The sequence below is a fragment of the Ylistrum balloti genome, unplaced genomic scaffold, assembly GCF_031769215.1.
Source record: "Ylistrum balloti isolate Yb309-2 unplaced genomic scaffold, AGI_CSIRO_Ybal_v1 Utg370142, whole genome shotgun sequence".
Taxonomy (NCBI): Eukaryota; Metazoa; Mollusca; class Bivalvia; order Pectinida; family Pectinidae; genus Ylistrum; species Ylistrum balloti.
Genome location: NW_026782148.1, coordinates 251,490 through 278,632, shown reverse-complemented (window position 1 = coordinate 278,632; position 27,143 = coordinate 251,490). Strand labels below are relative to the sequence as shown.

General features: G+C 33.4%; 1 protein-coding gene across 1 annotated transcript in view; it reads right to left on the bottom strand.

The window, feature by feature from the left end:
• LOC132550721 (centriolin-like) overlaps positions 1 to 24,811 on the bottom strand; it is a 75,129-nt gene extending 50,318 nt beyond the window's left edge. The window contains exons 1-9 of the mRNA XM_060214812.1: positions 24,565 to 24,811; positions 22,912 to 23,036; positions 15,975 to 16,142; positions 15,597 to 15,701; positions 15,083 to 15,269; positions 14,694 to 14,887; positions 5,988 to 6,113; positions 4,319 to 4,538; positions 2,059 to 2,070 (exon numbers count right to left, since the gene is read on the bottom strand). Coding sequence (XP_060070795.1) covers positions 2,059 to 2,070; positions 4,319 to 4,538; positions 5,988 to 6,113; positions 14,694 to 14,887; positions 15,083 to 15,269; positions 15,597 to 15,701; positions 15,975 to 16,142; positions 22,912 to 23,036; positions 24,565 to 24,811 — 1,384 coding nt within the window. The remainder of the gene's footprint in view (positions 1 to 2,058; positions 2,071 to 4,318; positions 4,539 to 5,987; positions 6,114 to 14,693; positions 14,888 to 15,082; positions 15,270 to 15,596; positions 15,702 to 15,974; positions 16,143 to 22,911; positions 23,037 to 24,564) is intronic.
• Between the last annotated feature and the right edge of the window lie 2,332 nt (positions 24,812 to 27,143).

The window sequence follows — 27,143 nt, the reverse complement described above, 5'->3', positions numbered from 1 at the left end:
ACAAGTCATTTTATGAAATACTGGGAACCATTGTGCCTAGTGGCATTACGAAAAGGGTTGGCATTATATAGAGGGATAACATATACACACAGTGAATTTTTCAAAAAACTACGGCTGTGGATGTTGTGATGTGATGACAGCAGCCTGAGAGGACAATCAAAGGGTTGGGATGGTACCAAGATTTTATAGTCTAGTGCTATTACCATGAGAGATTGTTTTCTATGTCAACATCAACCATTGATTGATTAATCTCTTATAAACATATAAATGATAGATAGATATTTTATTAGGCAAGTACATTTCACTCCAGTCCGCCATTTTGTCAGTTGTTTATATCATTACAAAATAATATAATACATGTATGTATTGAGTTTCTGACTTTCTTGTTCTTTTACCAAGAAAATTTCTTCCTCTTCAAAGTGATGGTTGATGACTTTAAGTTACTGGCAAAGAGGAATTCTGTCATATCATTTAGTGTTTATAACAAGCCAACTACAATATTCACTCAAAAATCAATCATGGAAGTTGAAGATTGGAGACAACAAATGATGAATCATTATGTTAATAAATGATTTGAAAATTCAGGATCTTCTAGCTAGTTTGAAAATTCAGACCAAAAATTGTTTTTGCAGAAATGGTCTGACATGCATTCATGTGAAAGCTCTATGAAAATTTTATGATTATTTGGTATGAACAATTAAAAGCAAACAGCCTCTTGCATCAATGGAGAATGGAACACAGATTCAACAGAAAATGATGCGACACCAATACAGATAAAAAAAAACAAATAGGAACTAAAGAGGTCAAAAATTAAAACAACAGGAATGAAGTGAACACAAAAACAAATGAAAAGGTACTAGACCAACAAAAAACAAAGGAACAGAAGTCAAAAGAACAAAACAATAGGAACAGAAGTCAAAAGAACTAAACAATAGGAACAGAAGTCAAAAGAACTAAACAATAGGAACAGAAGTCAAAAGAAAAAAAATAGGAACAGAAGTCAAAAGAAAAAAAAATAGGAACAGAAGTCAAAAGAACAAAACAATAGGAACAGACTTCAAAAGAACAAAACAATAGGAACAGAAGTCAAAAGAACAAAACAATAGGAGCAGAAGTCAAAAGAACAAAACAATAGGAACAGAAGTCAAAAGAAAAAAAAATAGGAACAGACTTCAAAAGAACAAAACAATAGGAACAGAAGTCAAAAGAAAAAAAATAGGAACAGAAGTCAAAAGAAAAAAAAATAGGAACAGAAGTCAAAAGAAAAAAAATAGGAACAGCAGTCAAAAGAAAAAAAATAGGAACAGAAGTCAAAAGAACTAAACAATAGGAACAGAAGTCAAAAGAAAAAAAATAGGAACAGAAGTCAAAAGAAAAAAAATAGGAACAGAAGTCAAAAGAACAAAACAAAAGGAACAGAAGTCAAAAGAACAAAACAATAGGAACAGAAGTCAAAAGAACAAAACAATAGGAACAGAAGTCAAAAGAACAAAACAATAGGAACAGAAGTCAAAAGAACAAAACAATAGGAACAGACTTCAAAAGAACAAAACAATAGGAACAGACTTCAAAAGAACAAAACAATAGGAACAGAAGTCAAAAGAACAAAACAATAGGAGCAGAAGTCAAAAGAACAAAACAAAAGGAACAGAAGTCAAAAGAACAAAACAATAGGAATAGAAGTCAAAAGAACAAAACAACCTAAGCAGCAGAGTAAACAAAAAGACAATAGGAACAGGGGACAAAAGTAAAGACAAAAAGGAATACCTTCACAACAGAAAACTGGAACCTTTCAGGCACAAAATAAAGGAGAGGACATTAAGGAAATCAGAAGGTATGAAACACAGGGAGGCTTACAGTTAGACACTAGGAGCTATGAAACGGAACAGTTTTCTTATCACCCAGAAAGAGTGACTCCAAACATGTACCGGGAAAGTAAAATACATAAAACGAAGTTAATAATTTTTAAATTGTGTACGATATTTTTAATTTTGTTAAAATATTTTATACTATTAAAGATTTTTTGTTGATTTGTGAGTATAAATATAGTAAGCATACCTTCTTGTACATCTGCAAATTATGCAATATAAAGTTCTACGTTAATAACTACCAGGTATTGTTTCAGATCAAGCCGAATTTCATCCCTCAGTAACCACACTGAATATTACTATTTTCTAAGATAATATGAATTCATTAAAATTCTAATCTCTTTCTATCACAAGTAAACACAACATCATGATCAGCATAATGAAAGATTGATTAAAAGAGACTATTTTGGAAAAGAGGGTTTATTTCACTGATGCAAATAAAAAAAATTCACACAAGATAGGACTAAAACTGGAGGTTATTGGAACCTATGTAAACACTTTATGCCAGCTGAGTTCAGTCATCAGCACCAGTGTAACAAGGAATTGTGAAGCATGGTGAAATGAACCGAAGTCAAAATACCATAATGGGAAATTAACCCCTCATGGTAAAGTGAAGTCACTTAATAATTTTTCAATTGATGTTTCTTCACTGTCTGGGGTGGGGAAATTTAGGGTGAGGAAGGTGGGCTTAACTTTACCACAAACATGGTAAAGTGAAGCATTTCACTATTTTCTGACTAACAATTAAGGGTGCCTCTAATACCATGGTTATTGAGAAGTTGTTCAAAAATTCTATGATATTTGACATCTGTGACCTTGAAAAGTGAGTCAATGTCCATCACTTAAACAAACTTGGTAGTCCTTCATCCCAGCATGATACAGGCTTAATATCAGCACTCTGGGCTTTTTGGTACTTGAGAAGAAGCGGAAAATGTAAATTGTTTACAATGCACAATGACGGACAAAAGGTGACAGCAATAGGTCACTTGAGACTTTGTCTCAGGTGACCTAAAATTGGTCGAAAAAAGTTAATTAGTAAGAAACTAGTGTTATGCTTCAGTTATGTTTCAGTTAAACATGGCCAAGGTATTGTAAAGCCTCCCAACACCCCCCCTCCCCCCACCCCCAACCCCCACATCATTTTTTTTTGTTTTAGTATGTATGGAGGAACATTGTTAAAGAAACTGATAAAAAATTTATCAAAGAAATATCAATTGAAAACAAAGTATAAAGCGGCTTCACTATTTCATGGATTATTACGGTGAAGGGTTCACTTTACCATGGGCTTCACTTTATCATATTTCACTCAAAGATATACTGTAAATCACTTTATTTAAGTGAGTATTTAATTTTGTGAAAGTTAAGTTACTCTCTTATTAGCAAATACATGATTTCACAGGTATCACACAACAAAAGTCATTTATTTACAGACAACATATGCAAAAGTTTAATCATGAGAGATTTGAATTTGCGGGTAATGCTGCTCACGAATAAATGTGAAATATACCCCCTTGTGAAAAATAGGTTATTTACAGTAGGTAACAAATTTGTTTTTGTCCAACTTCAAAGCATCACAGATTCTGATCAGAGAATAGTGGTTTAAACACAACAAAATTTTACAGAATTTGAGAAAAAGATGTGTCCTTAATACTGGAAAAACCTACATTAATGCAGCTAATTATCACGTAAGATGATTTGTTTATAGACTGAATATGTTTGTATACCAATACTGAATGTGTAGATGTGTATATCAGTATTTAAGTGAATACCTTGATATCCAAGAATGTTTGATAATTTTTAATATTTGTTGTCATTTGCTTCCTTTCAGCATCATTGAATAAAAAAAACCCTAACATTCTAAAATATCTCGAGTGTGCACTTTTCTTTAATGACATTAAACATTAAATCAATCTGTCCTGTCAACATTCACCGTCCTCTGACTCCCTAATTATCAGAAAGAGAATCTATTCCACACCATCAGACCATTTTATATTGTGCAATTAAACTTGAAAACCAATACTGGTAAGTTAGTCATAGAAAAAATGTGGCTGCTTCATCACTTTGATCACCAATGCATTAAGTGATATATTAATTCTTTAAAAGATGAATTGTACCACTCTGTAGAGAGCTTTTCAATATTGAATTTTCTAATTACTAGGCCTAAAGATGGTAAAACATAACAAATGTATCCAATGACACACCTGGCCATGTCTGAATGGTCTGTGTTTTATTGTATGATTACATTAACACAGTGTAGTTTAAAATCTGTTTAGTACTGATTTGGTAAGGAAAACAGTTCGTCAATTTTCAAATATCTGAATTTCCATGGAATTCTACTAATGCTCCTAAATTCAGTCGTTTGTTTCAGCAATAATATATCTAAAGACATGTGCTGCATGGTGGGGTGGAAACAACCAGTCATACATGTACTATTATGAGTGAATACTCACTTTTGGAGACCTTTTCCTGTTTTTCCACCAGTGCATTGTCCAGTTGTACATGAATCTTGTCCATGATCTCTGCCTTTTGTGGACTAGCAGATGATACGTTGTGGTAGCGAGCCTGCTGGGGTGGGGAGACACCGACAGAACTCTCCCGTGAGTACTGGTTGGCCTTGTACCGGGCACGCCCTATGTATGGACTTTCATCTAGTCCTGAGCTTTCATCATGCTGTAATACAGTATTGATAAGGCACAAATCGTAATTAATAAATCGTACTATTTAATTTTTGCTGGACAAAAAAAGTCAATACCCTTATATAATGTAACTGATCCTGAATGTGAAAAAAGATTTTAACTCCAAACTGAAGTTAAAGTTGATAAAACTTATGAGTAAAAAATTAAGATTTCCACCATATAAATATCAATCAATCGATATAAGGGGAACATGTAAGTTTTAGCAAGGGACAGGTTTTGAAGGCCACTTTTACTAAATATAAATAGCAGCATAAAAAATTTAATTGAAACTGCTACAAGAATAGTTTTTTTATCATCATAATCTTATGCGAAAGGAACTGACAATACATATATTAAAAAGGATTGCAATCCCGGACCTATAAAATACATGTAAATCAGGCCACTTTTTATGTTTTAATTTTTAATCTTAAAAGACAAAGTAATGCAAGCAATCCATATATATATATATACACCCATTTCTGATCAATGTTCAATATCAAAATGAATTGTCTCAGTATTACTTACTGGTAAGAGGGTATGTGCTGATATAAGGTCAATGAGTTAATGTCAAGGTCAAAGATGGAATAAAGACCCATCTTTTCAACCATGAATGTCAAGATGATAAGTCTAATATCACAGCTAGTTTAAATCTTTACTTCTAAATCTTTCATGATGAACAGGATCAAATGATGTTCTTGTCTTATACTGTAATACCACAAAAACTGCTTTCTAGTTACTGTAAATGTACATATTTTAGTGATGATTATATTTTAGCACTTTTTGTGCCAAAAATATTGCACTAATAAAATAGTTTTGCAATGATAGGAGTTTCTGTATTTTGTTCATTTAACAAAAATTATAGATGCCCTGATTTTTAATGTGTCAATTTGCCAGAATTTATATTGTATTAAATTTAGATTATGCCAGATCATGTTAACAGTGTATAAAGGCCTAGATAGTTCTGTAAGTACCTAAGTAAAAAATGTCCAGTAGATTATCACCATGCCATGCTCTTTTTGTTGTCCAGATTCCATCTCCCTTACACATAGTTTAGTACCAGAACAACTTACAGAATTTCTGAATGAGTATCAAAATTAATTACTTAATATTATCTTTCCAAATTGCATCATTCACAGCAAGCAGCATTACTAACACCAAGAATTCTTGATAGTTAATCAAAAAACTGTTTTTGTAAAGGTAATTACATTCATGACAAAAATATGTATTTACATAAGTATGACACTTAAATCAACGCCCAATTAATGCTTACATGTTTAAAAAACTACTTATTGAGACAAATATAGCAGCTTACTATCATCTTCCCAAATGTGAAAAATTAGGGTGCAAAATACTCAGAGCTTAGAGATGAAAGGTTTTCTTATTACACCTCAGTAAATAAAACATTGAAACAATGAGGGTTATTACACTGTGTGGAGAGACCTACCTGATTCCGCTGTGGACTTGTCCCCAAACTATCAAACTTGGAGTCAATGTTATGGAAGGCTAGCTCCTGTTCCAGTTGATAATGCTTCTCACATGCTTTGTTTAACTCTGATGTCTTTTTCTTCAACTTGAAAATCAAAACAAAAAGAATTTGTCACAAAATTGATTAAATTTTCATTGAAATATCTCTATTGTCCAACTAAATACTTATAAGTGTTCTGTCAGACTACATTTTCCATTACTATTACTGTATCAGAAAATATTAAATAATTTAACAGGAAGAAATAATCAAATATTGATGTAGACAGGAAAAAACAAAGCTGAAACTAACGAGATATTGAGTAAAAATCAATAGGATTTGACAGACTGACAATATTTTACAGTAAATCTTCCATCCAGTCACGTGAGTATGGCAAGCTGATTTAAATATGTATAAATTATCAATATATCTGAAATAAAATTCAGAGAAAAAAGGACAATATCAAAATATCATAAATATCTCACCTTCAACTTCTTAATAGTATCACCCCTTATATAAGATTCTCCAATCAAAATTCATAAAGATGTCAGGACTGACCTCTTAGGGGTCAAATTTCACATAATTAAACTTTACACATATAAATAAATCACAGACATTTTCTCCCAACGTGTTCCAGAAGTTTCAGATATATTCCAAACAAATATTTAGTCCAGAGCTCATGTCAACCCTGACATATACAGATACACTGGCACCACACTCCACAATATATCCCCAGTGCAGATCACTACATGCAGACATTACACGTGTTGGCTTTTCAAATCTATACCTCTGTGAATGCTTATAGAAATCAACAGTGACAAATGCTTTAGCATTGATAAGAGACTTATAATTCCCGCTCGTTTAGACATGTCCGTCAACGTCAAATTTCCACTACCTCGACCTTAAATAGCTGTCATTAACGATCTTTAATCCATTCATCAACGTTGACCAGTGTAAGATGGAACACCAATTCTGATCTGCCATAATTTAATCTTCTATCACACTGGCCATATTGATATTATTCAACGCACTAGGAAGCGACTATTGAAATCATCGAGGAGAGATTTAAAAGGAAGCTAAACTCTCTATTGGAGCTGATTTAAATGAAAAATCTTCAAAGTGAACGACAACACACTTTATGATTTACAACAATTAATCAAGTTTGAAATTTTACTTTCATGATTTAGACCAAAAATAAATGCATGCGTAGAATATTTAATAATAAATATTTCTAACCATATCTTTATTCTTTTTAAAAAAGTGAAATAATTGTTAATTCAAACAGTTCAGTGGCAATAAACTTGATTGACTCAAAATAAAGATATTGAATGCCATAATAACAAATGTGTTGAAAACAGTCTCAGACATTTCCAGATTTATATCATTTACTATACAACCATTGTAAGATGACAAAAACACTCATGACGTACATGAAATACTGAATTAAGTGTAAATCAGTGTTGTATTTATTTAAGAGACCTTTTGAAAGTGAAATACTGGATGTTTGGTATGTAAATTGTAACAGTTGGCTACAAATGAAATAAAAATTTACATGAGTTATATGTGGAGACTGATATTCAAATAAAAACTTCCTTTCAATAGGTATATATGTTTAGCTTTAATAAGCTTGTACTGTAAAGTAACCATTATAAGAATAGAAATTAAAACTTAGCACTCGTATTTCAATATGACAATTTATAACTCAGACAAAACTGTCAAACAGCACATTTTATAAGCCCCATTGCATTAGAATAACATATGATTTTTCAGATTATACTTTAATATCAAAGATTTCAATGGTAGTTTTACAAATCTAAATCCAAGCTTCAGGGAAATGCAGGTGTATCTAAACTACATGTGTATATACTGGTACACAGGTCTTTCTCCAAAACAGACAAATCACTGAAACAATGTAGATATACACCACAGTTCTGAGCCTTAGAGAGTCAAACAAGTCACTGAACAATACAGATATACACCACAGTTCTGAGCCTTAGAGAGTCAAACAAGTCACTGAACAATATAGATATACACCACAGTTCTGAGCCTTAGAGAGTCAAACAAGTCACTGAACAATATAGATATACACCACAGTTCTGAGCCTTGGAGAGTCAAACAAGTCACTGAACAATATAGATATACACCACAGTTCTGAGCCTTGGAGAGTCAAACAAGTCACTGAACAATATAGATATACACCACAGTTCTGAGACTTGGAGAGTCAAACAAGTCACTGAACAATATAGATATACACCACAGTTCTGAGACTTGGAGAGTCAAACAAGTCACTGAACAATATAGATATACACCACAGTTCCTAGACTTGGAGAGTCAAACAAGTCACTGAACAATATAGATATACACCACAGTTCTGAGACTTGGAGAGTCAAACAAGTCACTGAACAATATAGATATACACCACAGTTCCTAGACTTGGAGAGTCAAACAAGTCACTGAACAATATAGATATACACCACAGTTCTGAGACTTGGAGAGTCAAACAAGTCACTGAACAATATAGATATACACCACAGTTCCTAGACTTGGAGAGTCAAACAAGTCACTGAACAATATAGATATACACCACAGTTCCTAGACTTGGAGAGTCAAACAAGTCACTGAACAATATAGATATACACCACAGTTCTGAGACTTGGAGAGTCAAACAAGTCACTGAACAATATAGATATACACCACAGTTCCTAGACTTGGAGAGTCAAACAAGTCACTGAACAATATAGATATACACCACAGTTCTGAGACTTGGAGAGTCAAACAAGTCACTGAACAATATAGATATACACCACAGTTCTGAGCCTTGGAGAGTCAAACAAGTCACTGAACAATACAGATATACACCACAGTTCTGAGCCTTAGAGAGTCAAACAAGTCACTGAACAATACAGATATACACCACAGTTCTGAGCCTTGGAGAGTCAAACAAGTCACTGAACAATATAGATATACACCACAGTTCCTAGACTTGGAGAGTCAAACAAGTCACTGAACAATACAGATATACACCACAGTTCTGAGCCTTAGAGAGTCAAACAAGTCACTGAACAATACAGATATACACCACAGTTCTGAGCCTTGGAGAGTCAAACAAGTCACTGAACAATATAGATATACACCACAGTTCCTAGACTTGGAGAGTCAAACACGTCACTGAACAATATAGATATACACCACAGTTCTGAGCCTTGGAGAGTCAAACAAGTCACTGAACAATACAGATATACACCACAGTTCTGAGCCTTGGAGAGTCAAACAAGTCACTGAACAATATAGATATACACCACAGTTCTGAGCCTTAGAGAGTCAAACAAGTCACTGAACAATATAGATATACACCACAGTTCTGAGCCTTGGAGAGTCAAACAAGTCACTGAACAATACAGATATACACCACAGTTCTGAGCCTTGGAGAGTCAAACAAGTCACTGAACAATATAGATATACACCACAGTTCTGAGCCTTAGAGAGTCAAACAAGTCACTGAACAATACAGATATACACCACAGTTCTGAGCCTTGGAGAGTCAAACAAGTCACTGAACAATATAGATATACACCACAGTTCTGAGCCTTAGAGAGTCAAACAAGTCACTGAACAATACAGATATACACCACAGTTCTGAGCCTTAGAGAGTCAAACAAGTCACTGAACAATACAGATATACACCACAGTTCTGAGCCTTAGAGAGTCAAACAAGTCACTGAACAATACAGATATACACCACAGTTCTGAGACTTAGAGAGTCAAACAAGTCACTGAACAATATAGATATACACCACAGTTCTGAGCCTTAGAGAGTCAAACAAGTCACTGAACAATACAGATATACACCACAGTTCTGAGCCTTGGAGAGTCAAACAAGTCACTGAAAGCTATACATCGCCCAAATGAATGAATTATCAGAGAAACAGATAGGACTTGATACACTGAGAGGTTTTAGAGAGTTAGGGAATATTGTGTATAGACATTAGGAGAAGGGCATAGCGAAATGTAAGGCCAACAGGACAATACACATATAGCTGGTATTGTGGACAAATGGGCAGAGAGGACAATAAAAAATGGGACTGGTATTGTGGACAAATGGGCAGAGAGGACAATAAGAAATGGGACTGGTATTGTGGAGAAATGGGCAGTAAGAACAAAACACATTGAACTGGTATTATGGACAAAAGGGCAGAGAGGACAATAAAAAATGGATCTGGTATTGTGGACAAATGGGCAGAGAGACTGATAAACACACATTGAACTGGTATTATGGACAAATGGGCAGAGAGACTGATAAACACACATTGAACTGGTATTATGGACAAACCTAAATTTGGAAGGCTTAGGTTTTCAGAAAATCATATTAATGTTTGAAAGATCTAGCAGTTAATTGCAAAAGGGTTGAGCATCCATAAATGGATAAAACTAGGGAATCAGAAGGCATTTAATCATTTTGAAGATGATGGAAATGTGAGAATTCACTTATACATTAATCTATATTACAATGCAGCAATCAAATCAACACTAGAGTACAACCTTAAATCAACAGACATTTTTTAGGTAAGTATAACGAAAATGTGAGACATTATTAAATCTAATAAGACATCAATGACCTACCTAAATTTTCTTATAGGATTCACTTAATTAATCCTGTAGATGTCAATTCCATGAAACACAGACTTTCTCCCCAGTAACAAGAGTCTTACCTATACAAGTGTTCACTGTACCTTGGGGCTGACACAAGATTACAGGTAAATAACTACTGCTAATTTACTAGTGCCTGTGTACAGGCACTGATAAGGAAACTGACTGCCGACCACAGTGGGGACACCACTGTAGTGCTGTCAAGAATACCCAGAGAATACCATTGATACCAAGAAAAGATTCAGAGTTCTTTTATCAAAACTGAAATAATTTTCTGGAACTGGAAGTTATATATTGTGATTTGGATGAAAGTGATAAATTTTGATTTGGAAATGAAACACAGTACAGAAAAGTCAACAGCTTAAAAAGACAGGAAAGAAAGAGTCAACATAATAATCAGAGGAAAATGGGATGAAAATAGACAATTGAATATTTTGATTAATATTGAAAACATTCATAGATTTTTCTTCAAGGAATTTCATAGTGCACCTGTTATAAACCAATATAAATATGTCTAGCATAGAAATGTGCTTTGTAATTTCATTCAGACTTGTGTTCACAACAGTTCTAAGACTGACAGTGGTAATGCTTTTGGACAATTTCCCTTATAAAAAAACGTTTTCTTAATTGTGCAGTAAGAGAGGAAGAATATATTGATCAGTTGACATTTAAATCCAGGACTTCCGACCCTAACCTATTGAGACACTGGAAATACTTCAGTCCAGTTTCACTTCACTTTGACACTTCACTCTTTACAGGGAATATTTTCCAATCCCATATGTAATACATGTATGTGTGATATTGAATAATGAATAAATATTGTTTAAAACTAAATGCGATCATTAGATGTACTTAGGACCACTGCCTTATCACCTGTATGCTATACTGAATGAACTGATGAGAAATTCTCTCTAACTAATTAAGTCAGAAATAAACTACAAATATTTTAATCATAATGATTACAATTCTTAGTGCTTATATTGGCAAAAATTTCAAAAGTCTTGACTTTGTCACATATGTCATACAGTTAGTACACATATTCATTAAGTAATTTTATCAATAAGACTGTATATTCATCAATGTAAGTGACAATGCAATCAAAACTACAGTAGTGATGCTGAAAAAAATTAATAATTGTTTCTACATAAAAATTGTACAGAATACTAAATGTGTGGTTGTGCCTCCCATACAGTGACCAATCAAGAGGGAACAAAATATCACTGGCAGCCAAGAGCCAAGAGCCCTCACTGTTCTCTAAGTATTTATTTATTGATTGATTTCAAATTTAAGATATTGTGTGTATAGAATTGACTGTGTGATATTCTAGTTATCAGAAGTTACAACTGAGATAAAATTTACCTGAGTGTTTAACACCTGTATTAACTCTACTAATACATAGAGCATTTACAGTGGAGTAAATTTCAAGGTGGGGGCTATGATAAATCACAAAATATCAGCCTCAGATCAGACATTTGGGAAGAAAAAGGACAAAAACAAAAACAAAATTTTAAGAATTAAACCCAAAAAGTATGAAATAAAAATATTGCATCATCAATTCCAACCAGAAAGTACTGCAAACACAAATGTGATCATTGTAATCTAAACAAACAAAAAATAATAATAATAATACTTGAGAGATTTCTTGTCATAATAAACATCTTTTTATATTTGATCTTTACTTTATTTTTATTTATTTCATTTTTTAGAAGTAATGCTGATTTATTCTTCTTTTCTATTGTGTTAGCAATAAAAATTTACTAAATATTGCATAACAAATAAAATCTACCTGAAATTGATTCTCCTCATGATCATCAAAATGATAAAGATTTACCAACACAGCCATGATTACTTCAAAAATAGGAACAGCTTAATCAAAATGACACTGAGAATAATTGAGAGTAGTTGGCATAGAAAAGGACCAAAATGTCAACAAATCATCAAAATAATGATGCCTGAATATTCGGGAAATCATATTAGTGATGGCTGAAAATTGGGACAGACAGATTAATGTGACTGAATAATGGGACAATCAGATTAGTGGTAACTGGAGAGTGGGACAACCAGATTAGTGATGGCTGAAAATTGGGACAGACAGATTAATGTGACTGAATGATGGGACAACCAGATTAGTGGTGACTTGACAGAAGGACAACCAGATTAGTAGTGATTGGAGAGTGTGACAACCGGATTAGTGATGGCTGAAAATTGGGACAGACAGATTAATGTGACTGAATAATGGGACAACCAGATTAGTGGTGACTGGAGAGTGTGACAACCGGATTAGTGGTGACTGGAGAGTGCGACAACCAGATTAATGTGACTGAATAATGGGACAACCAGATTAGTGGTGACTTGAGAGAAGGACAACCAGATTAGTGGTAACTGGAGAGTGTGACAACCGGATTAGTGGTGACTTGAGAGAAGGACAACCAGATTAGTGGTGACTGGATAGTGGGACAACCAGATTAATGTGACTGAATAATGGGACAACAAGATTAGTGGTGAATTGAGAGAAGGACAACACGATTAGTGGTGATTGGGTGATGGAACAACCAGATAAGTGATGACTGGATAGTGAGACAGCAAGATTAGTGGTGACTGAATACAGATGGCTCAATAGTCAAACAACTTGCACAGGTGACTGAATAGATGGACAACCAGATAAGTTCTGGCTGGACATTGGAATAACCAGATTATTTCTAGCTGGACAGCAGAACAACCAGATTAGTGGTAGTAAAACAGATACTGGGGCAAACAGATTAGTGCTGGCTGGATAGAGGAGCAACAAGACAAGTGGTGACTTGCCTGCTGAACAACTGGATTTGTGGTGACTGGAGAGTTGGATACCACGATTATGTATACTAGACTGTATGAAATAATTCAAGGATACATATTCTTAAACATTTACTATACAAGTTTCATAAAGGCTTTTACCATAATGAAATATGGTTTAAAACCCCTGAAGTCATAGACTCTCCACTTGACAGTGGCAGTCATGTCTAATATACACTTCAACTAAGTCCTATCAAGCCTGCCACTTTACTGTAACAGGGAGACACTCCATCTGATCAGAGAATGACTCTATCTGTGTAGAGAGGAAATCTTTTCTCTGATAGATATAAAGCACCAATACAGGTAACCTCACCAAAATACCATTATCACTGCATTCTGAAAACCATTTATCATCCTTTAAATCTACTTTTTTCCAATACCATTTAGGCAAAAGAATAAAATAAAATGATTAATGTCACAAGTCTATAATGATGTTTACAATAATTTATTAAGTTTTGCGTTGGATCGGAATATTTAATTTACTTTACAGAATATTTGCATGACAAGGTCTCAAGCTCTTATTTAGCTATTGACGAGTCTTAAAATTTATCTTCATACACATGTATATCGCAGATATCATGATTTGGCCTTTCTTTTCCATTTTATTGTATTTTTGTGTAATTAGGTGGTGATATTACCAATACCTTACCTATCTGACCTTGCCAATCAAAATGCTCCTTAAATGTTGAAGTATGTATGCAAATAATTTGTATGTTTTTGATGTGGTCACTAGAAACACAATAGATATCAGACTACTGGGATCTAATGGAAAACTGCCCAGTCAGTAAACCGCCCATGGGCAGTAATTTTAGCTGGGCAGTTCTTAGAAAAAATGAAAACTTTGTGTGTATATATATTTCAATGTATGTCATATTGCCAGACGCTTTGTTACAAATCTATTGCGGAAGTGCACAAAAGGCTATGAGTTGCCAAGTGCAGAAAAGTAACGGCGATCCAGACCGCAGAGTTAAAAAAATCACCAGTTGTTAACATTGAAATTTTCTTTTGTTTACACTAGCATAGCAATACATTGCCTAACTGTCATGTTAGTTAAGACTTGAAACACTATATAATTCATCGTTGAATGGTTGCTGTCAAGCCATTGCATAATGTGGAAACTTGTTCCGTGTTTAATAGGCACTTTGCATGAAAGTGTTTGTAATCAAACACACATGAGATAATGAAGAATGTTTACATTACTACACATACCAAGTCATTTTTGGTTTCCAGTTCTCGCTCCAATTCATTGAGACGATCTGCTGTGACTTTTTGCTGACGTTTTCTCTCCTCTTCAGCTGCCTTGGAGAAGGATGATTCCTGAGCAGAGCGATTTTGCTCCTCTTCCAGCTTCCTGCACCGAGCCTCCTCTGTCTCCAGCATGCGTTCCAGTCTCTCAATCTCATCTGAACAAATTATTTTCAAAGATCTTAAAATTTATCTGAACATCTTTAGTCGTTGTCATCTGAGAACTAACAAATGAGAATTACAACATTTTAAGTTCCTAAGGTATACACAGCATGTTATCACACAATGATTGTTTCTCAACAAACTTATATCATGAATGCTATCTGTATGCAATTTTCATAATATCAGTTTACCTTGTTCAAATCTGTCCCGTGCATGTCTACGTTCCTCTTCTGTAACAGGTTGACTGTCGAGGACCTGTAGAGTACGCAGGTGGAAAATGAGGTAGAGGCGACAATGGGGAATCTGACACAAAGGATTCTCGGCCACCGTAAGTTCCAACAGGTCTGGTAATGGCTTCAGCTTTGCAAGCTCACTCATCTGAAATAGTTAACACACATACTTATTCGTACTGAAGAATGGTTAATAAAAGTTACATATAGGACAGGAATCACACATTCTTAGGTCTTGTTATATGAGTTTTTCATGGCAAAGAAATTTATGTTGGTGGGCTAGGACAGGGATGACAGTTGAATATCTAATGTAGACTACAGAAACCTGAAGTAAGTAAGATATCTTCATTGGTAATAGTAGAAACTAATGTGAAAGGAATATCTCCCTAACTTTGCAAGTTAAAAATAATGTCTTTTTTATAGACCAGGGGAAGTAACTCTTATTTTACTCTAGATTTAGCCACATTACACTGACCGACTGTAGGTTGTTTTTCCCCAGATGTAGCGTTCGGAGTGCTTTCAGTCGCTTGCCCAGCCAGATAGGTATGTGTTCTATGTTATTCCCTGTCAGGTTCAGCATCTGTCATATAATCAGAGAAACCTCATATCAATCCGATATAAAACAAAAAAAAAAAAAAAAACAACATTTTATTGTAAATGAATCTAACATTCCTTACATGTAAATCTTTGAAAAGTCATATTTACTACATCCTCTAATCTCTAATCTAAAATTTTAATTTCATATTCAATTAAAATTTTTGAACTTTATATATATAATTTCCTTTTTACAATGTTATAGACTTATTAAAAATATTATTTAAATTAGAATACATGTACATAAAAACATGCTTACCTGTAAATTTGCTAGATTTTCCAGTCCTTCAATCTTTGTGATATTGTTGTAGGCCAAATTAAGTTCCCTCAGTTTTATAAGCTTCTCGACTTTTTCTACTCTTTCTATCATATTACAGCTCAGGTTCAACACAGCCAGCTTCTTACATCTGTCCAGGTTCTCTATGTACTGTAAACAAAAGGTCAAAATTAGCGAGGTCAAAAGGGTCATAGTTGTCAAGGTCAAGGCCTCTTTACTGTTCCAATCATGTTATAACTCAGGTTCAACACAGCCAGATAATCTTACATCGGTTAAGGTTGTCTGTATATTGTAAAAGATAAGGTACATAAATCAATGTCAAGGTCTTTTGTACAGTCATGATAAATCAGTCCATACAATTATCTAAAATTTTTGATAGAGATGAGGATCAACTTTCCATTAAAAGAAATAAGGGGTGCTGAAGACTAAAGGGAAAGTTTCCGATAAACGAAGATTTACAGGGACACAAACATGATCATTTGGTTTTGATACAGTTTGGTTTGAGTGTCCTTGTAATGATCTTTTCATTGGCTTGTCTCTTTATAGATATGCACTCAAACTGAATTTTTTTCCAGTTTACAAAGATCGTAATGCTGCTTGGTCAAAATGTATACACAATATTAAGCTTGACCACAGTGTCCAACAGTTACCCAATCTGGACAACTTTAATAAAGGTGAGAAAACAAATAGCTTCATAATCAATATGTAAGCATGGTCACAAGAGAGACAAGGTCAATTTTTACAATAACAGTTAGTCTGTAGGATAATGAAAGCAGGAGACTGATAGTTATAGGTGTATACAGAAAAACATCAATGATACAGGTGGTTTCAATGATAAAGATTTCAAAATTATTTCAAAACAATCAAATAAAATTTGATATCATTTCTTCATGTAATAAACTATCACAACCTCAAACCTTATAATAGCCTAACCACTAACAGTGTACTTTTGATAATCCTTATTAAATTTTCATGGCACTGCTTTTCATTAAGAGGTCAAAGAGAACAAATTCATCCTAATTTTAAATGTACTAGCCTGCATAATACTTGCTTGAACAGCATTTGGTTCAACATTTTATTAAATTTTTTAAGGTGTCTAGACAATTTTACAATGGATATTTAAACTTCAGGAACAAATTAAAATTTCAAAACTTTTAAGCCCCCCATAGCATACTCAAATTAAATCAGCAAATTCAGACTTGAATTCAAAATTAATTTGTCACAAAGACTAATATCAGTCAAGTAATTTCAAGCCACTTTTGAGTGAAATAAAATAATAGTGTATTACATATATACAGTTCTCAAATTGTTTCACGTTCCATTTGACATTATGTGGGAACAGAAGGAGTTTTACCGCTATCTCTTACTAATGAAAACCTCACAAGGGAACAAGGCAAACAAATCACGGAAAGTAGCAACTCATGAAGCTAGATCTCAAAACAGTCAAATTCTGCTATCGGCTAGAGCCAGTTGTCACCATGTTTCAGCATCAGCTCAAGGCAGAAATAGTAAATACTGATCAGAAACCTAGAAACTTGACTCATAAATTTCATTTATTCTTATTCAAGATGCTAATGTGCACTACTGGGTTTAATTCTCCAGAAACACAGCTAATAAAACCAAACATACATCAGCTAATTAAATGTTGATTCTAGAGAATTTCTCTTTTCTATTTAATCTTAGAAAATACTTTGTACCCTTTCATCTTATTCAACTCTATTGATGCTATAGTATTATGAAATAGCACTCTGATTCAAACGCTGTTATACATTTGCTGTGTTAGTTCTATCTATATACCTATATTCTGTAGATCAGCCAGTAAGGTAGGAAGCCTATACAGAAATCTTAAATGTGCTGAATTGGCTATAAAACTCTTGAGAAGACCATATAAACTGGACTGAATAGTATTGATCATGAAATTGAAATACCTGTTCGTTTAACATTCTACAGGTAAATATCAAAATGACAACATCGTCCATTTAAAATTTTCAACAGCCATACATAAAGCTACCTATAGATAGGTATTCATGCCATTTCCCTTTTTACATAAAGGTATGAAATACAGTAAGGAATATTTTATCAAGATTCTTCCTGCAGTGTCAATACATTTTAAAAGTATAATTATTCCTTTCCATAAAATTTTCTACCTGTAAAATATCAAAAATGTAAATAAAAAAAAAAATTAAAAAAGGCAAAGAGTAGAGCCATTTTGAAAAAAAACATTTTCAGGAGAATATCTAATAACATAATCATTCTTAAAACCCCTTTAATACCAGTTAATTGATTTATGAATAATTATAAGTATATATATTTTCTATGCAGGTATAGCTATATTTCACACAATTAACATCTGTATACAAATTGTAATTGTTTTCCTAAATTTAATGTTTATTGTCATATGCAAGAAAAACCTTATTTAACTTTAACACGCTTTGTTTTAGTTTGTTTGCTAGAATGATAAAGCTTAGGGATACATTTTTATAAGCAACTAGATTTTAAATTTTTTATTGTACTATTACCTGCCCTGTGTGTATTCTACAGTCTATCACATAAATAATATCTGTGTATTTCTATAGGCCATCCTGACATACAATACTTCAGATCCTACAAACAAATATTCTGCTAGTATGTCCACAGATCAACAATACCTATAAATACTGATCAACTCATTAATTATTTATGTTTTATACCAGCTCTACCTGACAGGGCTGACAATATTTCCTCAATAGCTGGAATGTATTTATACAACAGAGAGACCAAATTCTTTTTGTATTTCTGTTATCCCAAAGATTTTTATCACAATTTTGCATGCGAGGTACACTTCATTAACTTGTCCAGTATATATTATTAAATCATACATACGAGAGCACATGATTAAAAGCCTGTTTAATCATGGAAGAAATAGTAAATACCAATTCTGTATTGAGGTACTACCGGTAATATCAAATTTCACATGAATTAATCAGAATTTTATGGAGAATTTTTTTTTTTTTATTGAATATTTCTTAATATTTCATTTCTTTTTTTCCATAAAATAAAAGAAAAGAAAAATAAAAGAAAAGAAGTCAATGGATGAAAAATAATATATAATCTGTTATCCATTTTCTAGTGATTAACTTATAACATAAACATTGGTTTTCTCCTTTTGACAAATTTACAAAAAGTAAAAAAAACAGAATAGAAAATTCTTCACATCTTTGATTTCTGATTATAACTGTATGATATTAATGCTACACATCATTGGAATGCACAATTTTAATATTAATCTGTTATATTACACATTGTAACTAAATATGTTTTTATATTGCTGAGATTTACAGTCACCGGTAAAGGCTTGAGTAATCTCTTGATCTCTGTTGTGGATGTAACATTTAGATCAGTTCTGTTACTAACAATACTTGGATTGGACTCTAGAGCACCTGGCTAGACTTCAGAAACTAGATAAGCCTACTTGTCCGAGATATGTTTATCATAGTTTTCAAGCCTCCTAAAAAATCTAATATTGCACTCAAGTTTCACTGGGAGCTTGGGCCACTGCCCGGAAAACATGACGAGATAAGTGGACACTGAAAGAGCTAGATACACAGTAAATAATTTAATTATGCAAATTTTACTACCTGGATCACAATACATGTTGATGCAACACTGAAAGTAGGGTTGAATTTGTTGTTGAAAATACCAAACCTAAGGTCAAATACATCATTGAGAAATTTCCAAGTTATTCATATGAAAACAAAAAATGTAAAGTGGGCCAGTCTGAAGATCAAATCCCTACCAGTCAAATTACCGAGCGACATTTAATAGGAGTGTGTGGAGGAAATATTTACCTGTAATATATGGTGTTTTATCATTTACTTTGCTTGAATGATTGGATACAGGAAAGGGGCAAGTACCATTATCAAATTGTGTCACTTTTCAGAGAAAAGCAAGCCACCTTATCACACATTACTGAATAAGGAGTTATTACAAACAATAATCTGATATCCTGAACACAACATGAGATATCTTTCTCTCTAACACCCTGAATAGAGTTTTGATAAAATATCCATCTTTCTGAAAACTTAAAAACAGCTTTCATTGAAACTGAACTGGTACATATCTAAAAATGAGAGCTTTGATTGAGGTGACATGTATGACAGACCAATCCTAGATCTGAGTTTCAGTTTCCTGGACTCTAAAATGACAGTCTAAATCATACTTCGAATTTCATTTTCATCAATAACCAACATTCTAGGCAAGGGCAAAACAATCTGAAATGTAACTTTTGACTTTGGTCAAAGTATCAGATAAAACATTTAGGCATAAAAATATGATAAGGTCCTGTTTCAGGAATACAACAAGTTTTCTTAATCTTGGATATCAGGCCTCTGAACATTTAATAAAAAGGCTGGTACAGGGACTCTTAGAAAAACCATAAATCAACCAATATTGATATAACCATATATCACCTGAAAACTAACAGCTCATCAAAGATTTGCCTCCGTACTATAAGCTGTTGCTAAATTGTTGACAGAAACTTCAGAAAAATATGTAGATTACGAAAAACCTGAGAGATCTAGCAAAATTTACAAGAAGAATATTTTGAGCAATTATTACATGAACACCAAGTACAGTCTTTTTCAAATTGGATTTTTGTACGATAACTATACCACACTAATTATGATATCAATTATTCAAAGTGCCCAGTTCACCTGATGGTTACATTTTCATGGAGACAGAGGGCAACAACAAAGGAGTAATGTTAACAGTTACTCAAGCAAGGAAGACGCTGTGCAGACTGGTTTTAACATAGCCAGGCTACCTGGGAACTGAATTTTGCAGAAAACTGGTGAGATCAGGTTTTACAGCTGTTGTATAAGACAACAATGTTAAAACACATCAACATACTGCTATTCATTAAAACTTCGTGTAAGCTTCTGTGAATGTGACAGAACAAAAGAAGATTAAATATCATTTACTACTGAAGAAAAAAACAGCCACTTTACTGCAACTTTTAAAACAAGATGTACCTTTTTAAATAATCATGAAAAAACAAACCACACTAAATACTTGTTTAAACATGACTTTTAAAGACGTTGGACAAGACTGCTATTGGGTAGATATGGCTTGTACAATCACTATCGTTTTGGTACTATTCTGTCACTCACAAGTTATAAATGTATTTAAGAAATACCTAGAGACATTCTAAGTTAGTACTTTTGTGAGGCAGTAAATGCACAGTAGTAAGTAAAGTTCAAGTTTTATGGGCTTAAGGAGCTAAAATTGCACAGCAATAACTTTTCTATGTACATTAAGTCATCTTGAACCCAATCCTCAGACAGGGAAGGCAATTCCAAGCATGCACTTTCAGTAAAGAAGAACTGTGTATAAGGTTTGATTGACAGAGAAAACACATTATTCACACAACTCACAGGATGACCCCCTTGATGTCAACTTTTCAGGTGACATAAGACAGTTGTAATTTATATTAGAAAAAGAAAATATTAAAGTATTTAAAAGTCATGACATGGCTTTATTTGTGTTATATAAATGACAAGATTTCCAAGCAAACATCAATTTGCACAGAAGTGAAATAATGGTATGTTTGCCTGCAATAACACCATAAATACCATACCATGACAGTCAAATGCTTTTATTTACATTCCCTACATGTTGCTGACATGACTTAGACTAAAATAAACATTCATTATCAACAGCATGACGCATCTGGAGAAACAGTCATTTTGTAGACAGCTTCCCATGCCTACAATGATGATGTTGTAATGATCTAACACTGGATGGCATTTATTGTAACATAAATCCTTTCTGGTTAGTTTATATTTTGACATTGCCAAGTAAATGTGAATATTACTGTATTGTATTGTTTACTAACATGTGAAAAAGAAAAATCTAGCTGTTAAATAGGTCTAAAAAACAAGTATTTACCATATGTTGTACAACTTGCATTGAAATTTAGCTAAAAATGCACAGAATACATCCATATACATATCAACTTTGCATTTAAGAAGAAGATTTGGATCTAAAAAACCACTTCCAATATTACATCCCAATCTATCTGTATTTATCATCGATCGTCTACAGATTCCAAATAGCTTAACAGGATTTCTTTTTAGCAAGTCAGATCAATTTGTTACCTGTGGAAATCAATTAGTGACTGTAGGATCACCTGAGCTGACACTTTAAACATTAAATCTTCATGTTTACAATACCTTTTCAGCAATTAATGACACTTTTTCATGTGAAAGTATTTGTTCACAATACCTTCCCATCGATGAATGACATTTCAATATATATTGTAGCATAACATTCAACTTAGTTAAACGCTAACCATTGAATCAGATATTTACTGCTGTGATGTGATGTATATCACAGCGGGACCTGATGCTAATATTTTCAGAACAAGTCTTTGTGAAACCAATCATGAAATATTAATACAGTATAGTCAGTTTAACACAACTACAGCAAAAAGTAATTGTTTAAAAATACAATAAATGAGATTAAGCATTTTTTTTAACAATCTTTTAATACTATATTGAGTTAGATAAAGAAGTGGTTTTTAAACATGTCCTTCCCTGTGTTAGGGGCAGTTATATCACAGTTTTAACTAGTTAATGATATTGGTATGCATGTTTGGGTGCTGGGTTTAATGAAAGTAGTTTACAGATCGCCTTTCTCTGTAGTTCAGTTATCCAATTTCTAACTCAGTGAACAATGAAATTGAAGAGGCAATTAAAATTTGTGATTCAACGACCACCAGGGTTCTCAGCTAGGTAGATGTCAATATACTTTCTACAACACACTACTCGTACATGTGTATGCACACCTAGTATACTCTATTCCAATGATAAAAAACAAATTATCACATTGCCATCTATAAAGGTGCAGTGACACAAATAATTCCACAAGTAATACAACAAACCTTTATTTTCTTGCCGTTTTCCTTGGACAATGTGAGGTTGAGAACGGTGATCATTTCCAGGTTTTCTTCCTTGGCTAGTTTCCTGACAAGATCTTCTGTGATGTACCGCACCCCAGACATTGGACCTAAAAGTCAGGATCAAATTTAATGTTACCAGCTAAATGTTACCAGTAAAAATCTTCTTTTTGAAAAATCAAAGCATGTTTCCATAATAAAACTTCCTTGCAACTGTATCCTTTCTCGTAAATTTAAATAAAAACCTAGTCAGACAGCCTAGATCTTGAATAATAAGGACTAGGTAATAATCCTGTTTTTATTTTGGTGATAAATCTGTTTAAAATTCCTTTAAAATATACCCCTAGGCTTCATACTAGGATACAAACTGTTAAAGTCAGTTACCCATTTTTATCCTAATCTGATAAACATTAATTTGGATATTTAATTAACATATATATATCTGTGCCTCCACTAGCTTGATGTTTTCATATTTTATTAATAAATACACAATCTAGCATTTTGGTCTACAACCAATTCAAGAAGTTTTGTCACACTCAAAAAGTCAAAATGTGCTCATATTTCTGACCCATGCAATCTGAACACACAACACATTGCTGGCTATTTAAGTATACACACCAAATATTGTACCATACCTTCCAGAAAGTGAAAGACTATCTGTGTATAAGTAACATAACAATATTCATCACATTGTATTAGTAATGAAATTGGACCTAGATTCAAGTCAGAACTTTCCAATAAAGTTAAGCACACATCACAAATTTCAGATGCTGCAAATTAAACCTATTTTTATTTCAAGAGGATTATACAAGTGTATCAATGGAACTGATGAATGCTCCCGAAAAACAAATTTACTGGACACAAAATTTTTACAAAGGGCACTAACTCTGTAATTACAGGATTGCAGCCCCTGAATTTGGTACACTGCACATTCTATCATTATGAACAGCGTATTTCTATTAAAATAAATCAACATGTTGCTGCAGTTTGTCCTTGCATTTTCCAAGAGCTGATTTTGAATGCACCCTCTTGGGTAAAAAAGGGATAAAACAAGATAGATGTGAAAGTTTGTTGTTTTTTCAGTTAAAAGACCGTAAATTGTATACCATAAATGTGGCAATTGATTTGTGGTGAGCTTTCTACTAACAAGGAAAATGAGCAATCTGTAGCATCAAACATGTTTAAAGTGCCTGTAAATTATGGTACAAGATCACTACAAGATCACTACAAAGAGTTCTTGACTGCTTTAAGTACCTGTCAGTAAATATCGTAAATAAGTAACACAGTTATTGTAATTACTGTGAATAAAAGAACTTTTACACATTTCTAAAAAGCTTTTTAAAAAATTGTAATTTTCATATACCAGGCTGCTTAAATAACAACCACACTAGAAAATTTTCTTTATGAATATCACCAAGGTAATTCCATTTACCTGGTAGCCAATTTGTCCATTGTGAAAATAGATTTTCTGCGTAATGGAAGTGATAGTAAAGATATGTATACACAACATATTCAAATAAGTTGCTAGAGGAAAAATAAGAAAAAACAAAACAAAGATCTCTCCCAAAAATATTTCATCCATATTTAAACATGATCACCACATATAAAAAGAAAGCATATAGAAAGAACACAACTCACTGTGATCTCTAACTGGCACAGCTAGCCGACTACGCCCTTCATTGCCCGGGGAACCTGTCCGGCGTGTTGGTGATGGTGTGTTGTTCCTCAGGCTGTATTGTACCCGACGGGGGATGTCCTCTGCAGAGTGGGCAAAGTTACTTCCCCTGAGTAGTGACTTACTGTTGCCGGGTGTCCCTGTTGAAGGCTTAGGGACGGGAAGGTTGGAGTGACCTCCCTTTGGTGTAGATTTCCTCATGGTGGACATTGACGTTCCCTAGCCTACAATGACATGTATGTTGCAAATATTAATTCCTTGGTACAAGTATATAAATATATATTTCTCCCTGACATTCATTGCCAGGGGATAATAGACAGGAACTTCCTTACTTTGTTTCCCTTCCGATACAGTCCCTCAGAATTCATCTAATTAAAATTTGCATTCCTCCACTCTACATGCCCCATCAAAATACTTAAAATGAGCATGTAGTTTCTATGCATGTCGACCATACAACCAAATGCTGACTACAACACAAGCAGGTGAGTGACTATACGTGATGATTTTCCACTGAAACTCCAGATCAACTAGGTTCATTTTGTCACTTCCCTTCTCCTCCTTCAGCATGCCATAAATGTAATGTTTCACTTCATGGATGAATAATTTACCAGTCATACACACACCACACAGCGACACTAAAACATTGCTTCATTCTACCAAAAACATTCACATTTTACAAATGCAATATAGGACATGAAAATATACAGATAAAAAATGTTAATTTGTTTTTCTTTTGAAAGAAAAATCCAACAAGGAATTTCAAGACTGTTGTCCTATACACAAAATATTTGCCTCCAGATTGACTTTCTCGGGTCTTTACAAGTGGCTGGACCATTCCTGGTATCTAAAAATATCAATAACTATTGTGCCCAGCATGAAAACTAGTTCCTGTGGTAGAAAATTATCGCCTTTTGTTAGCCAATTCAGTTAACGTACATTAAGTAGCACCATGAATCTATTGACAGTTTGTGGACTTTGATATATAGATGGATTTACGATTTAATGCTTTCTAGTAATTTATTTAATTACCTGCTGACTGTAAACCATAATTATAATAATATTTGGAGCATTCTAGTTTCTATTTCTCTTTCAAGGAACCTGAATACAAATCTATATAAGCATCTGTACTTGTATTAAATCATTCTTTCCATAGCTTGAGGGTTTTACAGAGAAATCTTTACTCAAGGAGGTGATTCAAGACTGTCTAACTGGAGTCATTGCCAAGCCATGGCTCAACAGCGACACTGGAAAAACTGTATGAGAAACAGAATATTCAACAACAAGCGAGATACTCAATGATGTGAGAGAAGATGAATATGTTTGGTAAATACTCATTGGTATGAGAGAAGCTGAAACATACTTCATAAAAGAATATGTTATTACTATCAGCATTTTGGGTAGAATTCCCAAAGAATAAAATGCCCAAAATGTACCGATATATTTAAACATGAGTGCCTATAATATGCTGTCTTTTAAATATCAAAAGTGTAGTTGATCAAAGACCCTGTGACTCCCTATGTCAATTTGTGAATTCTGTTAAACCTCCTATCCTAAAACCTTTTGTATGCAAAAGTTTCCCCAACAAATATTAATCCATGCCTCTGTAATTCAAATGTAGCGATGATTTAATTCATCATTCAGACCTAAGTTGACCATCTTCTTTGGAAAAAACCACTTCAGTGTTACAGAATTAATAGATATATTTTCTTTTACAATGCTGGATGATATTATTTTACAGAAAAATTAACGAATGAAAGGCTAATTCAATTTTAATGCTTCAAACTTTGCATTTATGGAACATGTTCTATTCAAAAACCTAAACAAAAAATGAAAACAGTGTCCATTGTACAAATGACAGTAAAAATCATTTCTATATTGCTTGGTTATAATATATCTATGTCAGTAACTGTGAAATCTGTTTTGAATAACAAGATAAACAACACAACCTAACAGTACTATTTGTCAATATTTTTTCAACGACTGTAAACACAAAACAGAAAATACCAGTGCCTTAACAAAGTAGTAAGTACATGTACAAAATTAACAGTACATAAAGCAGCATGAGTTATGAAATGTTAATGGAAAACATTCAAAATCATAACCAGTTCTTCTGTATATATATATCATGTCCATCTAAGGATATTATTGTACACCTACAGTTGTGAGCAGTTTGGAGGCTATGTAAAGTTTAAACATTATACCTATCGGCCCGTGCTGACCCAGCTACACCTACAAGCTCCTCCAGGTATATCATTCACGCCAAGTCATTTTCTCTTTGTATTCCAAGGAATTTCATGCAGATTTGGCAGATGGCCATTTCTGAACTTAAATCTATCAATACATATCAACCTAGAGTAGGTGTGTACAACAAATATTCCAGACCTAACAGGATACAAGGTGTTCTCACTCCCGAAACAAATATTCCAGACCTAACAGGATACAAGGTGTTCTCACTCCCGAAACAAATATTCTAGACCTAACAGGATACAAGGTGTTCTCCCTCCCAAAACAAATATTCCAGACCTAACAGGATACAAGGTGT